The sequence below is a fragment of the Beta vulgaris genome, chromosome 9 (genome assembly GCF_026745355.1).
Source record: "Beta vulgaris subsp. vulgaris cultivar EL10 chromosome 9, EL10.2, whole genome shotgun sequence".
NCBI lineage: Eukaryota > Viridiplantae > Streptophyta > Magnoliopsida > Caryophyllales > Amaranthaceae > Beta > Beta vulgaris.
The window spans coordinates 44790475-44804972 of NC_079210.1; the positions used below are offsets into that span (position 1 = coordinate 44790475).

At 33.4% G+C, this 14498-nt stretch overlaps 2 protein-coding genes across 5 annotated transcripts in view; both read right to left on the reverse strand.

Moving 5' to 3' along the window:
- LOC104903976 (hypothetical protein) overlaps nt 1–4393 on the reverse strand; it is a 32442-nt gene extending 28049 nt beyond the window's left edge. For 2 of the 4 annotated variants that reach the window (XM_057391707.1, XM_048635933.2), the window contains exons 1-3: nt 2349–2442; nt 759–824; nt 365–498 (exon numbers count right to left, since the gene is read on the reverse strand). In XM_057391707.1, the coding sequence (XP_057247690.1) occupies nt 365–412 (48 nt within the window). In that variant the 5' untranslated portion in view covers nt 413–498; nt 759–824; nt 2349–2442. Of the gene's footprint in view, nt 1–364; nt 499–758; nt 829–2348; nt 2445–3878; nt 4053–4143 lie in introns of those variants that run through there. The other 2 variants (XM_010692133.4, XM_048635932.1) reach the window with 2 other exon arrangements.
- A 6159-nt stretch (nt 4394–10552) lies between these two features.
- On the reverse strand, nt 10553–13532 carry LOC104903977 (proline-rich protein 4). The gene is made up of 2 exons (XM_010692134.4): nt 13215–13532; nt 10553–12028 (listed from the first exon to the last, which is right to left on the reverse strand). Exons 1-2 carry the CDS (start codon nt 13378–13380, stop codon nt 10794–10796), a joined length of 1401 nt encoding a protein of 466 aa, XP_010690436.1. The 5' UTR covers nt 13381–13532; the 3' UTR covers nt 10553–10793.
- Between the last annotated feature and the right edge of the window lie 966 nt (nt 13533–14498).

Genomic DNA, 14498 nt, shown 5'->3' on the forward strand with positions numbered 1-14498 from the left:
AATCCTTTGTATCCAATAACCCTACACACTATTGGTCAGTATATCCTGCTTTAGTTCTGAAATCTGATTACAGAAGATGAAATCTAGAAATTTCAGTAATACAATATCAAAAACAGCACACTTGATCATAGCAAAAAAAAAAAACGAAGCAATTTCGGATGTTTACGATAAATGGACAGTTGTTGGGTTAAAATAAAGTATAAGCACCCTCTAGAAACCTACTTATCTAATATCAATCTCACAGCTAAACGTATCACTCTTTAAATCCTTCTAAAAACTATATGAGTATATTATACATAATAAAGTTACAGTGATACACGACAATGCCGTAAATAAACAAATTGATTATCATGCTGCAACATACCATGTGCTGAGGATAAGAGGATGACAGATGTTTTCTCAGAATAGACATCAACTTTCCCTCTAAACCATCAGAAATGAGCTTGGACACCCCATCCCAAATGATTTGTCTTTCTTCACCAGCTGATCCAACATTCACTGAACCAGGATCCAGAAGAAAGTTATTTGAGGATTACATATTTACTCTACTAAATTTGAGACGAGAAAAAAAAAGGAGATATAATATGATAAAGCCAGGTAAGAAAACATGATAGCAGTTAACCATCAGCATGGATATCAAGGAAGGAGGACCAGATTAGGATGGGAAAACGAAGGAGAAAGAATGAAACACCATCAATGATGAATCATACGTACTAAAAGTTTCATAACAGAGGATTATCTAGAGAATGTAAACTCACATGTATGAATAATTATATGGCGAGAACATTTCAGCAAGCACTGCCTTTCAGTATAATATTGCAGCACTATCTTCAAAAGAGAAAATAAGATAAGAGTGGTCAGCTGATATGCTTTACTGTAACCATTAGGGTCATGCATACCATTTTCGCATTGGCAACCCAAAATATTGCACCAACTTTTTACCAGTAGGAACTTTCATGGAATTTACAAAGAAATAGAAAAATGCATAATCCACGAAACCAGAATATGATACCAAAACACAAAGGTAATAGATTGTGAAATAGCCAGCAAACTGCAGCTTCGTCAAATAAAAAAAAGGTCAAATGGTTGCAATTTTAAAAAAATAGGAGGATGTATATAATCTTTATACAGCCTATACCAAAAAAGATATGTTTATACAACTTACTAAAAAACAAGTCATATTTTTATTGAACTGGTAAAAAAAGGATATGTTAAACGAGAACAGTAATTCACATATGTATACTAGTTTTTCATTATTTTAGATCATACATAAAAAAGACAGAAATGTCAAGTTGCTCAGACTCGGGTACCCATGTCCGACACGGGTACGTGTCCAAGTGTCAGACTAGGCTATTTTTTGGATTTTTTTTCTTTTTATTTAGCCCAAAACAAAGTGTCCAAGTGTCCCACCCATGTCCGAGTGTCGAGGATCCGACACGGGTACTTGAGATGAAATGAAGAGTCCGAGCAACATAGACAAGGAGCATGTAGTGTGTCATATATAATAATCAACTTCATCAAATTATGGATTTGAAAATTTTTCCTCATCAACAAGTTTAAAAGAAAACTTACAGCCTAACCTAATCAGGAAAAATCAACTTAAATTAAAATATGAAGTAGATTACTAATTAACAACCTAACATAATTAAGAATCTTAACATCCCAAATTGTACTCTTAATCTTTTAATGCATACATTAAAGCAAGAATTGCAATGGCATGTACTATGTAAAAAGCAATTGGAACGTCAACTATTATCCATCCAAATTTAACCAATCAAGTAGTGTTGAGTTCAAAACTACACACTTAACAAGATGTCCTTAGAATCTCTAACCGAAGGTATTATAACATAGTACTTTTACAAGAGCTGAATAAGGAATGATGTTACTAAGATCATGTCACAATTTCGTTTGGGCTCAAGTAATGAATATAAATGCTCAAGGACACCTGGACTGTCACCCACAACACAGGAGAGTTTGTCGAAAATACATCCTAGCATATCTCTTGAAGCAAAGTAGACTAAATTCCGTATTCTATGCTACTCTTTTCACCAAACAAAAATAAGTTAAACAGAAAATAAATCTGATAAGCTCATATAACTTCGCTATCCTAGCGCTCCAAGGTTGAATTCACAATTATAGCAAGTCCATAGAAGTACTAATAAGTTCATTTAGGTTTAATAACTTCAAATAACAAGTCAAAAAAAAAGTTCCAAAAATTTATAATAAGTTTTGATAAGTGAATTTTAGGTGAAATAACACAACATAAGTCCAGCAACTACTCAACACCAAATTCTAGATTAAGCAATACATTTAAAAAAAATTGATAAAGGAACTGGAAGATTACAGACCTCGTGAAGAAAACCTTGAATGACGCCATCAACAAAAACACTTTTCTGATCCATGGACCTTTCAACAAGGATGTACGATTGTACCTCATCTAAACCCTGCATGGAATAAGGCGTGTTTGACTATATCTCATCTCATAAAGAAATAAAGGATATATATCTTTCAACAAATGACATAGCATAAAAAAAACTATCATCATCTCAGAATACTGCTCAGTTGACACACACAAAAATCAAGAAAGCATTTCACTTTTAATGTGTAATAGAACCATAACGCTTTATCTTGTCATAAACCAGTTAACTGTAAAAGTGAAGACGTGCAAGTAAAAAAAAAATCAATTTACAACCAATAGAATTAAAATCACTAAACCAATAATTCAATGCACACAAGATGATGCAATATTAAAGTAGATGCTAACCAAGAACACATTAACTGGAGTCAGCTACATATGCTATTAACCATCAAGCTAAAAAAAGTTGAGAACCAACATAGAAGAGGCCATCATCTAAGTTTTATATTGGCTAGCTGATTGTATACAGTGTGTCAGGTATACACTTTTGTCCATCCCTAATTATACACTTCTAAGTGACTATTATTTCCCAACAAAGGGGGTAACAATTAGTTCGGATAGAATATGAAAGAAAAAGAAACTAAGACTTATGAGGTCTTCCATAAGGAACACCGAACACACATCTCCTCCAATATCTTTCATGATAAAACTGTCGTTGCTACAATTAACATCTAGAGTAACAACATCTCCATCTCTGTCTCCGTCTCATTAGCAAGAAATAAAATATTTTATCAAATTATATCAAATGACATCCAGATGCTCAATAACCTCTCTTCTCACTCACAATCCTTTTGTCTAACTCTAAGCTTTAATCATATATTTCCTCCGTTCTGTTTTAAATGAAACGTTTGCTTTTTCACGCAACCCAATGCGCTTTTTTAATCATTTATATCTTTAGTTGTGTACACGTAAAAAATATAAAAAAGTTATAATTTGATAGTATGTATCGAGACGAATCTAACAAGATCCCACTTGACTATGTTTTTCTAATGGCGATAAATTGGAGTCAAAATTGATCGATGAATAGTCTAAGCCTGTAAGGCGATAAATTGGAGTCAAAATTGATCGATGAATAGTGTAAGGCGATAAATTGGAGTCAAAATTGATCAATGAATAGTGTCATTTCACCCAATGAAATGAAACAGAACGTAGGAAGTATTTGGTTTTCAAACATGACATAAATTTCAAAAATACGGACCAATTACGGCATTTTTGCCAGCGGAAAAAGCTACAAGCGAAACGAATCATCACACCTTTAAGTCTATCTATGTAAAAATGAGTACCAGCAGAGTCAAACAAGTCTAAAATTAACCAAGCTTGGAAGTGCACTAACCTAACGCAAATCAATAGCCCTAGAAGCAAAGGTATAGCAAAGGTAAAAAAAAAAAAAGCAGCATTGAAATTCGAAAGCAATTAATTACAATACATGAAATAAAGCATGCAAAATTTTGAAAAAACATACCACAGTGGAGCTAAGCTTTAAAGCCAAATCCCTAAATTTAGGTTTAATACTCAATTTATGCGAACCGACGTTCACTTGTTCAGAATTCAACGCCTCTTTTGACGATTCACTCGGAGGTTTGAACTGAGTAACGGTGTTCAAAAACCAGGCATGATTTTCCTTCAACTTCTCGACCTACACAGAAGAAGAATCAGCCATTGTTAGGGCACAAAATTCGAGGAAGTTTTCAGAAATGTGAGAGCGAGGAGAGAGAAATATAGAGTACCAGAGAAGGAGGAAGGTCGGAAGAAAGAGGGAGGTTTTCGAGGTCAGTGAGGAGGAGAGAGAATGAGTCGAACCAGAGAGAAGAGTCGACGGACTTTGTTGTAGTAGCGGCGATTCGAGTACTGGAAGCCGCCATTAGAGAGCTGTGAAGAAGCTGTGAAGTTAGGGCTCAGTTGTTCTGTTTTGCAGCAGTGTTTCTGAGCCCGCGCTTTTGATGCTTCGAAGTGTAGAGAGAGAAGAGGAAAGAAGAAATGCAAAAACGAAGACCAAGTGAATTATCGTTCTCAGCACATCAATCTTAACCACTAGACCAACACATTCTTACTCAAGACTTTAGCTTACTAACTCTTTGTATTTGACAAATTTTTTTATTGGTAGAATCAAAGAACTGTAACTTAATTAAATGAAATTTTTTTTATTGTAATGATGATGATAACCATTTTTGTTGAACGTGTACCATTTTGAATTGAATTTTGATATAGTTTTGAAATAAATCTTTTAATAATTATCTAGATTGTAGACGAGAATTGAGAACCGATTGCAAATTTACATTGCTATCTGTTATAGAATTGTATTCAAACTTTGGGAGAAATGATCAAACCTCCAAACTCCAACCGTGCCACGAGAGGAGAGAAATAACTCAATAATTAAGTGAAAAAACTCTTTAAAGAATAGAGAGAAATGAGGAGTATTAATAATGGATACAAAGTAACTAGTAGAAATAAGTGAAAATTATTCTTAAATCCCAACTTCAATTGTTTGATCCAACAGAGTGAAATGATTGTACCACATCGTAAAATGATACTATATTTCGTACTGATAACAAGAGAGAGAGAAAGGTCAATTGGTCATGGTTTGGCTACCTTTTTTAATCGAGTTGTGAAAGGTCACGTAAATGGGTTGTTTGACCGGTACCTCCCTCTTAAGAATATTTGCAAGTAGATGGGGTGTTTTATTGATCGTTGTTAATACTATAAAGTATAACCCCATTATTCAACGATTTAAATTTAAAGAAATAATAATCAACCTACAAGAAAAAGTGATATACAATTTTTGAGACTAAAATTTTGTTGTCTCCACTTTTGTAAAAAGGCAAAATATAAAAAAAAATTACTTGTAATAACCATTTTTTTTCAAAAAGCTACCTTTTAATTTTGTTCTTCAAAAAACTACCTTATATAATAAATTTCTTTCAATATACTACCATTTTAGTTTATAGTTAATAGTAATCATTAAATGATTGCCACCTTAAGGGTTGCTACCGGTAGGGTAGCGAGGAAAGACGTGGGAAACGAGAGGGAGGAGAGAAAAACATTTTGTGATGATCACATTATTAGTGGTTAAACTTCATTAACGATCAAATGATAGTATATTGAAAGAATTTTGTTATATAACTAATATAAGGTAGTTTTTTGAAAGAAAATTTTTGAAATGTAGTTTTTTTTTAAAAAAAGTTGAATACAAAAGATAGTTTTATTATATTTTTCCTTTAAAAAATAGGTTTCAAGTTCAATAGTTGATGGTTGAGCGTTAGCTGGAAAATTTCATAATAAGAGATATGGGTGTCGAACCCTACTAATTTGTGTCTATATTAGTGGTTTATAACTTTTTAGGCTTAATTGTTGTAGATTTAGGGGACGTTTGATATGATCAATGGAAACGGAATGGAAAGAATTTGATAAGGAGGGGAAATGAAAATCTCTATTATAAAAGCCAAGGGGGACTGGGGGAGCTATGGTGTCCCCCTTGAAAAAACTTATATACCCTTAATCTCACAAAAATAATAGAGAAAAGATTTTCTTAATTCTTTCCTCATTTATAAATATGGGTAATAAGGAAAGTTCTACATTACCAAAAATAAATACATAAAAATGTGTAAAAAGAGGAAGCTAACAATTGAAAATAAATTGATGAAAAAGTCAACTTTAAAAAAAATTATAAAAGCAAAGACTTACATATATTCTTACTATCTAAACTCTCGGTTGCAATAACAAATTCAAATAACATGCATTAACAAACCATAAAAGAATTATGGAACTTAGAGAAAATTCATTTTTAAAAAATTTTTGGGGTATCACAATCAATTGGAATAATAAATAATTAAAGAAATAAACATAAAGCATCAGATAATATCAATTTATAATTTTTTTATTGGAACACTACTCATCATAGTATGCCTAAAAACCTCAAGTACCCACTGAAATTAAATTTTTCTACTACTTATAAAATACGCCTATAAAATATATGTATTTTTGAATAAATAAAAAAATATAACCTAGATCATTGTTTAAAAGGAGAGTTGTTGAATTATCTACCAGATACAAGATAACATATCCTACCTCGACATAGTCCTTTATGGAAAACATTACTATCTCTATTATATAAGGGAAGGGGGGAGCAATAGTGTCCTCTTTTGAAATGCCAATTTTGCCCCCCTTCTCTTTCTAAATTACAAAATAGTGTTTGTATTTTTGACTTTGCTAAATTTAAGAGCTGCCTATATTTGGCAAACTGTATTCCTCCTTTTTTTCTCCCTCAAAAAGATATTACCAGTTATCCAGTTCCCACAACCACAGTTAAGAAAAAAAATATTTTGTGCCATATATCATACAGGTTGCGCGGATTCGATTATGGGTATATAACTATACAATACTACGATCTAATAAATTTTTGATAACTCATAAGAGAAGCTCCAAACAAAGGAGGGAAAAAACTAAAATAAATTTAAAACGCTAATAACTTAATAGGTCATGATTAGATTAACAATATTCGCGTATTTCCAAAATATTATTATGTTCGCAATGACATTTTCTGAAATTTTCAATGATATATAATTTTTTTTTCTAAATATTCAAGTAAGATAATATATATTCAAGTAAGATTATATATTATATAAGGAAGGGGGAGCTATGGTGTCCCCAATAAATTTACATAACTACCTCTTAATAAATCAACTACTCTACCAAAATCAGATGAAAGAAAATCAAACTCAAATATAGCATAAAAAATTAACAAAGGAAATTATATCAATCAAATATTTGATCAATCAATAAACAATCAAGTAGTAAATCAAAAAGGAAAATACAATGATTTAATTAAAAAAAATACTTTGTTGATAAAAATATAAGAAATTCTTAATAAATCTACGTAACATTCTTTTATCGCTCATCAGTTTTAATTTTAAAAATCTTAAAGAAAGTATAAATAAATCAACAAAATTAGCTCTCAAAAAACATGTCTAATGTTCAAATTTTACCTTTAGTTATGTCCAGAAAAGTTATAAATTATGTTATAAAAATTGTGAGGCACGCATCGCGTGCATAAATTGCTAGTTTACACTAGAGCAATGCAGCTAAAAAATCACAACGCTCTTCAATATTCACCATAAATACTACGTACGTCATTAAGTTAGTTTTTCAACAGATGTTAGTATTAACATTAATATATCACCGCACGCTTCGCGTGCATATTGTGTTAGTAATAATTGTTACTTTTAGTAGTTGTTTGGTATCCTTGTGGAATGAAAATAATTGAGAGATTTATGATTGGGGAAGGAAACGTGATTTGTTTCGACTAGTTTGATAAGGGTAACAAATGGGGGAATTGTATTTCCTTTCGGAAACTGTATTTGTTACTTAACACTCATACCAAACAATTAGAAATAGAAACACTTATTTGAATTTATGGTCGTATGGGGTTGGAAGTTGATACTTGATTTCATGTGTTTGGATTTATCTTGGAATAAATTTTTCCTTTTTATTTTTATACATGAAGGTTTGGTATGAGTCACACCCACCTTCCTCCTTGGATTTCTAAACCCCATATCTTATGGGTTTGAGGTAAGGATTTAAAAATGTAAAATTTTGCAAACAAACACTAGGTATAGGTTTTAGTTATTCTAAGCCCATACCTCATAATTTTTCTCAACCAAACACCCTTTAGTGAAACGTTGTCTTGCTTGGTGAGTGTGATTATGTTGGCGATGGTTGCTTTATGGGAATCTTTATAGTAAACCCGGGTGTACCATACTCATGGTACACCCAAGGCTATTTCCGCCAAATGAGCAAAATGGGAAATGAGCAAATGAGCAAATGAGAAAAATGAGCAAATGATCAAATGAGCAAATGAGTAAAATGAGTAGATGAGTAAGTATTTCTACTCATTTAAGAAAATGAGCAAAACTTGAATGAGCACAAATACTCATTTAAGAAAAGGAGCAAACTTGAATGACACAAATACTCATTTAAGAAAATGAGCAAACTTGTATGAGCACAAATTATGTAAATGAACACTGTTGCACACCACCACCACCATGAATAAGCTACTTTCTCTCTCCTCAACAACTAGTATTCTAATAACATGCAAATCAAATTATCAATATAGGAAGAAAAGAGAGAAAATTACAATCTCATATTCATCAAATCCTATAACTTGCAACTTGTGAAACAATTTCGAATCATTTGGAAACACCTAAAATTTCATAATCACACAAAACTCCATTATCAATCTCTTGACAAAAACAAAGAAAATTACAACAATCAACTTAAAGACAAATTCATTTGAGTTATTTCTGAACTGAAATTGACAGCGAATCAAGCAATTCATTCCCATTTTGTTCAACTCTTTTGCTCTCAAATTTTCTCCATTGGTTGATTGCAAAAGTGCATATCACTGAAACCACAAAATCACATAATCACCATTAAAACACAATTAACTTAACCTAATCTAGAGAGAGAATGACAAAAAAGGATGAATACCTCCGGCAGCCATGAAAGACAGATCTGGAAACCTCTCGGCGAGCGTATCGGCCTTTTTATTGATCTTTCGCGAACTTCAGATCTGGAAATTGAAGTTTTGATTTCGAAATTTCAGATCTGGAAGTTTTGATTTCGTGATTCCGACGAGAAAGAAGAGCGAGAAAGAAACCGCCATCGTTTTCGCCGGAAGAAGACGACTCCTTATCAACGGAAATGAACAGCAACAAAGCTGGAAAAAATGGCAGCGAAGCACGCGGAAGAGGAGGAGGTTGAGGAGATAGAGTACTTGAAATTACCAGCGTGTCCTTAGAGTTCCAATTAATTACGAAAATACCTGGGTGTACCATGAGCATGGTACACCCGGGTGTACCATGAGTGGACTCGTTGCTTTATTGTTTTTACATTGAAGAGTTGGTTGGAGCCTTGGACACTTGCTTGTTAGTTGCTTTGCCATAAATTATTGAAATCTATCTCTATTATATAAGCCAAAGGAGGAGGTGTGGTGTCCTCTTTTGAAGTGACTAAAATACCCTTAATGATCTAATTAATGGAATGAAAAAAATTACAAAAGCAAATCATTTAAAAATTTTCATTCCAACTTGTCATTTAAAACAAGTTTAAAATGGTATATGCATCAAATACTTCAATCAAAAATTAAATGGACAAAATATTTATACATTATAAAAAAAGATGGCATACATAACATGCACATGAAAAGTCTGAACATTCACTACCTTTGATACTCTTTAATTTAGTTAAACCAACTCATTATTTTTGTTCTTTCTGTTCAATTTTCATTCACAAAAAATTAATGCACGCATCGCGTGCATATGAAGGCTAGTACTAATATATTAAAAGGCGTGCGCAAACGAGGAACAGTGCCACGTGGCGCTCTCCCTAGGGAGTTTTAGTTCATGTAATCCATGTACAATAAAAAAAATTAGAAATTGCATAGTAATGTAGTGTTATCATATCAAAATACAATATTAATAAATGAAAATTTTTCTTACCCGGAGCATAGCCTGGGCCTAATAACTAGTTGATATGTTCATAACAATGCTTGTATGTTTATATTTGGAAATTATTTAACGCAAATAGTGACGAGATTTGATTTGATTGCTCTTTAATGCAAGATTAATGAGATGGAATTGCCATCAGAGCCATACGACTATATGAGTGGTACCTCAGGCGCCATGGCACTGATCAACATTTTGAATTTCGGTCTGAGATTTCACATATTGCTTCTTTTTGCTACTGGAATTGATAACATTAAAATTATAATACGTCTCCCATGATAAATTGCATTCCGGAGTGTGATCCTAATTACAATGGTTTAAAAGCCTAAATAGTGTATAATTGAGAATCCGACATAGCTACTTGAGAATAAAGAGAGTCATGAGCAACATACACGGCATATGCTTCGTTCTTTGTTCATAATTGGTTAATTAATATACATATAGGTTATAACACACTTCACATGCCAAGTGTTTTCTGTGGGGATGTCTTGCTACAAAAGTACAATACATAGATTATTAGAATCATTTCTCAAGAATTCTTTGCTTAGAGATAAGAATGAATCTGAAGTTTCATTCAATCGAGAATTTTACTTTGAACCTGAAAAATTCATTGGCAAATTAAAACAGACAGAAGGTATACATATACACATACTAGAAAACAGTAAAACAATAGTGAATTATATATTCTCCGATCCACTTAAGGATGGTACTACTTGATACTTCAGCCTGCATCTTTTTTTGAAAGCATAAACTAAACCAGCCGTACACTATCTCTTACAAACTTTACTACTGAACAAAGAACACAATATAATTATATCGTACATCAATCTTGTACCTTGACATAAACAATATAAATGAAGCTACAAATAATTCATCACTCAAGGATGAGCAGGGAATGGTGGCAAGAAAGGCTTTTTAAACTTGGGATGCACATAAAACTTTGGAGGAAACTTATGGTGGTGTGGGAACTTAAAAGGAGGGAGCTTAGGAATACTAATAGGAGGACATGGCTTTTTAGGGAATGGAGGGAACTTTGGTATAGGAGGCAGAGGCTTTGGCTTATATACTGGGATGTCTGGCTTCTTAAATATAGGAGGACATGGCTTTTTAGGGAATGGAGGGAACTTTGGAATAGGAGGCAAAGGCTTTGGCTTATATACTGGAATGTATGGCTTCTTAAATATAGGAGGACATGGCTTCTTGTATACTGGCACGGGTGGTGGAAGCGGCTTCTCATATACTGGCACAGGTGGTGGAAGTGGCTTCTCATATACTGGCACAGGTGGTGGGAGTGGCTTCTCATATACTGGCACAGGTGGCGGGAGTGGCTTTACATATATTGGCACTGGTGGTGGGAGTGGCTTCTTGTACACTGGAACAGGTGGTGGGCATGGCTTCTTGTATATTGGCACAGGTGGTGGGAGTGGCTTTACATATATTGGCACTGGGGGTGGGAGTGGCTTTTTGTACACTGGCACAGGTGGTGGGCACGGCTTCTTGTATATTGGCACGGGTGGTGGAAGTGGCTTCTCATATACTGGCACGGGTGGTGGAAGTGGCTTCTCATACACTGGCACGGGTGGTGGAAGCGGCTTTTCATACACTGGCACAGGTGGTGGAAGTGGCTTTTCATAAACTGGCACTGGTGGGAGTGGCTTCTTATATATGGGGAAATGAGGAAATTCAATCTTGTATTTAGGGATGGAGAAATATGGTTTCTTGAAAAATGGCTTTTTAAAGAATGGTGGACAAGGGAAAGGCCACTTTGGGAAGGACTTCTTGTGAAGAGGTGGGTACTTGAAGTGAGGCCACAAAAAGGCAGATGTGCAAGTTACTGGTGAAAACTTCAATTTTCCAACAGGGCTAAATGTATGTTTTCCATCAGTTTCAGATACAAAGGCTAATTTTGAAGTTTCAATCCCATTATAAGCTGGACATGGTATATCTGATGCACTGTGAAGTTGGGCATAACATTCTTCCTTCAGTTTCTTTCCATTTTCCACAAGTTCATGTGGAAAATCTACTCTAAATTTTCCCTCTTCATCAAGCTTCCCTTCTCCTCTTGTTTTCACCTCTCCATTTGCCAGTTTGCAGTCAATGGTAACTCTAAGTCCTGCATATGGAATCAAAAGGTAGGTAAAACAAAAGTCTGCATACAAATTACTCCCTAATTTATACTAACTATGATATGCAAATCACAGATTCATAGCTGCAGTTTTTTTAAAATGGATTTCTGCACAAAATTAGGTGAGTATATTATGCAATGTAGTTTATCTCCAAACTTACCCCAAATTCTGTTTTTTATTTGTTGCAAACCAAAATTTTCAAACTACTAGTTATATAGTATATTATTTGCATATCAAAGTTATAAACTAGGATCTCTTAAGACATGAGCGTTCAACTTATACTACCTCCGTTTTCTTTAAGTTCAACTCAATTGTCTTTTCCGAGTTAAGTTAGAAAACCTTGGCCATATCTACTAACTGCAGTTCTGTTAGATTCAATTTTATGTTTATTCAAAATATAATTTTTTTTCAATTTTTTTACTAATAAGCACTCACTCAATTTTTTTATTATAACTTTGACCGTTTCTATCTTTAATAATCTACAATATGTTCTAAACCATTATTATTTAGAATATATTAAGTCAAATCATATAATACTTGAAGTATAAGTGGAACATGTGAATAGTCCATTGAGCAAATATAGGGCTGGCAATCAGGTCGGGTTGGGTCAATTTCAAGTTGACCTGATTTATATTTCAGATCACTTACCCCTAACCAAACCCGACCTGAATCCTGATTCTAATTTCAGGTCGAAAATCATAACCCAAACCTGACCTTACCGATTTCGAGTTGACCCGAAACCAACCCAAAATGACTTGAAATGAAATTCAACTATACATGCTAAGTTATGAAAGTATGGTTAATGACATGATAATAAAGTTTAGGTGATCCAAGAAATGTGCTTGGCCCAATACAAATAAGAATAACAAAAGATAGGTTGTATAAGTTATAAAAGTCTGGAATAATTTCAAGTTGACCCGACCTGAAAATAATCCAACTTCTAAATCAGGTTATTTTCAGATTCAAAAAATCAACCCGAACCTAACCCATTATATTTTCAGGTCAGATTGAGTCGATCCAATTTTTATTTCAGGTCGAAAATCTCAATCCAAACCCGAAAATTTCAAGTCATCAGTTTCAGATCGGATTATCGGATTGGGTCAACTTTTGCCAACCCTAACTAAATATAATAAGTTATAGTACTTCATTATACCACTACATGTCTAATATTACCTTTAAGAGCATGGTTGTGGTTAATATTGTTCTGGTGACAATCAGCACATTCACCAATCCCAACAACCTCTACCTTATTTTGATCACCATAACAGAAGCTTGCAGCAATCAATAGTGTCAAAATGACCGAGATTGTCTTATGACAAAGGGGTAATGATATCCGCATGAGGAACTCTCTTAACTTAACACACTCCCAAAACAGCAACACTGATGAACAAACAAATGCAGAAGTTATATATAACTCCACTAAAGAAGAAAAAAACAAGGTAACAAGTACAAAGGTTTTGGTATACTTGAACAAAAATGTAAGGCTTAATGAGTGAATTTATATGGCTGAATGTGGGATTATAAGGCTTATACAACTAACCCTCATAAAAGAGTTCACATGATATTTAGGCCCCTCAAAAATTTTGCATATATGTTAGATGTATCATCACCGTTAAAGTAGATGTTCTTCACTATCAATCGCACATGTACAAAGAGTTTGTGGTTTTATTTGCACACCTACTTATTTGCTCTCATCAATATTGCTATGATTTTTCTTCAACAAGAAATTTGGCTAATAATTTCAGTTTTTAGTACACATAAGCAAGATTTTATATTTGACCCAAAGCAATGTCGTGGATTGATTATGTACATGAGCTTTGCCCAATTCCTTCAATGGGAGGAATACGAAATTGCTTATATCATGATTAAAATTCAACCATTTTTATACAATATTTATAATTTTTTATACAAGATTTATCATTTTTATGCAATATATATAAGGTAGGGAGAAACCTTGACAAGTTGGGGGAATAATGGTCTAATGGGAACCCCAACTTGGTAAGGGTGAGAATCGATCCCATGACCTCCTGGAACCGGAAGGGAAGCTCTAACCACTAAGCTATCACCTCACTCTCATTTTTATGCAATATATGTAGTTTGTACACAACATTCGACCTTTATTATACAACACTACTATTTCTAAAATACAACATAAAGATTATTTCTTTTTATCTATAAAAAAACTTACTTCTTTTATTTACAAAAATTACATAGAAGGAATATTATTGGTTTCTCCTTAATAGGATTTAGGTCTTTCTTTGATGTACATATCTCTCCCATCCTGAAAATTATTTGTCAATCTGATACAAAATTATTATTATTTCATACATATACCATAAAATCAACACACAAACTAAAAAGTCGCACATGTGTCATGTTCAAGAATATGAGCTTAACTTAAAATTGGGGTTGGCTCAAGTAGTGAGGTTTTCCATCTCCCCTGTCGAAGTTTAGGAT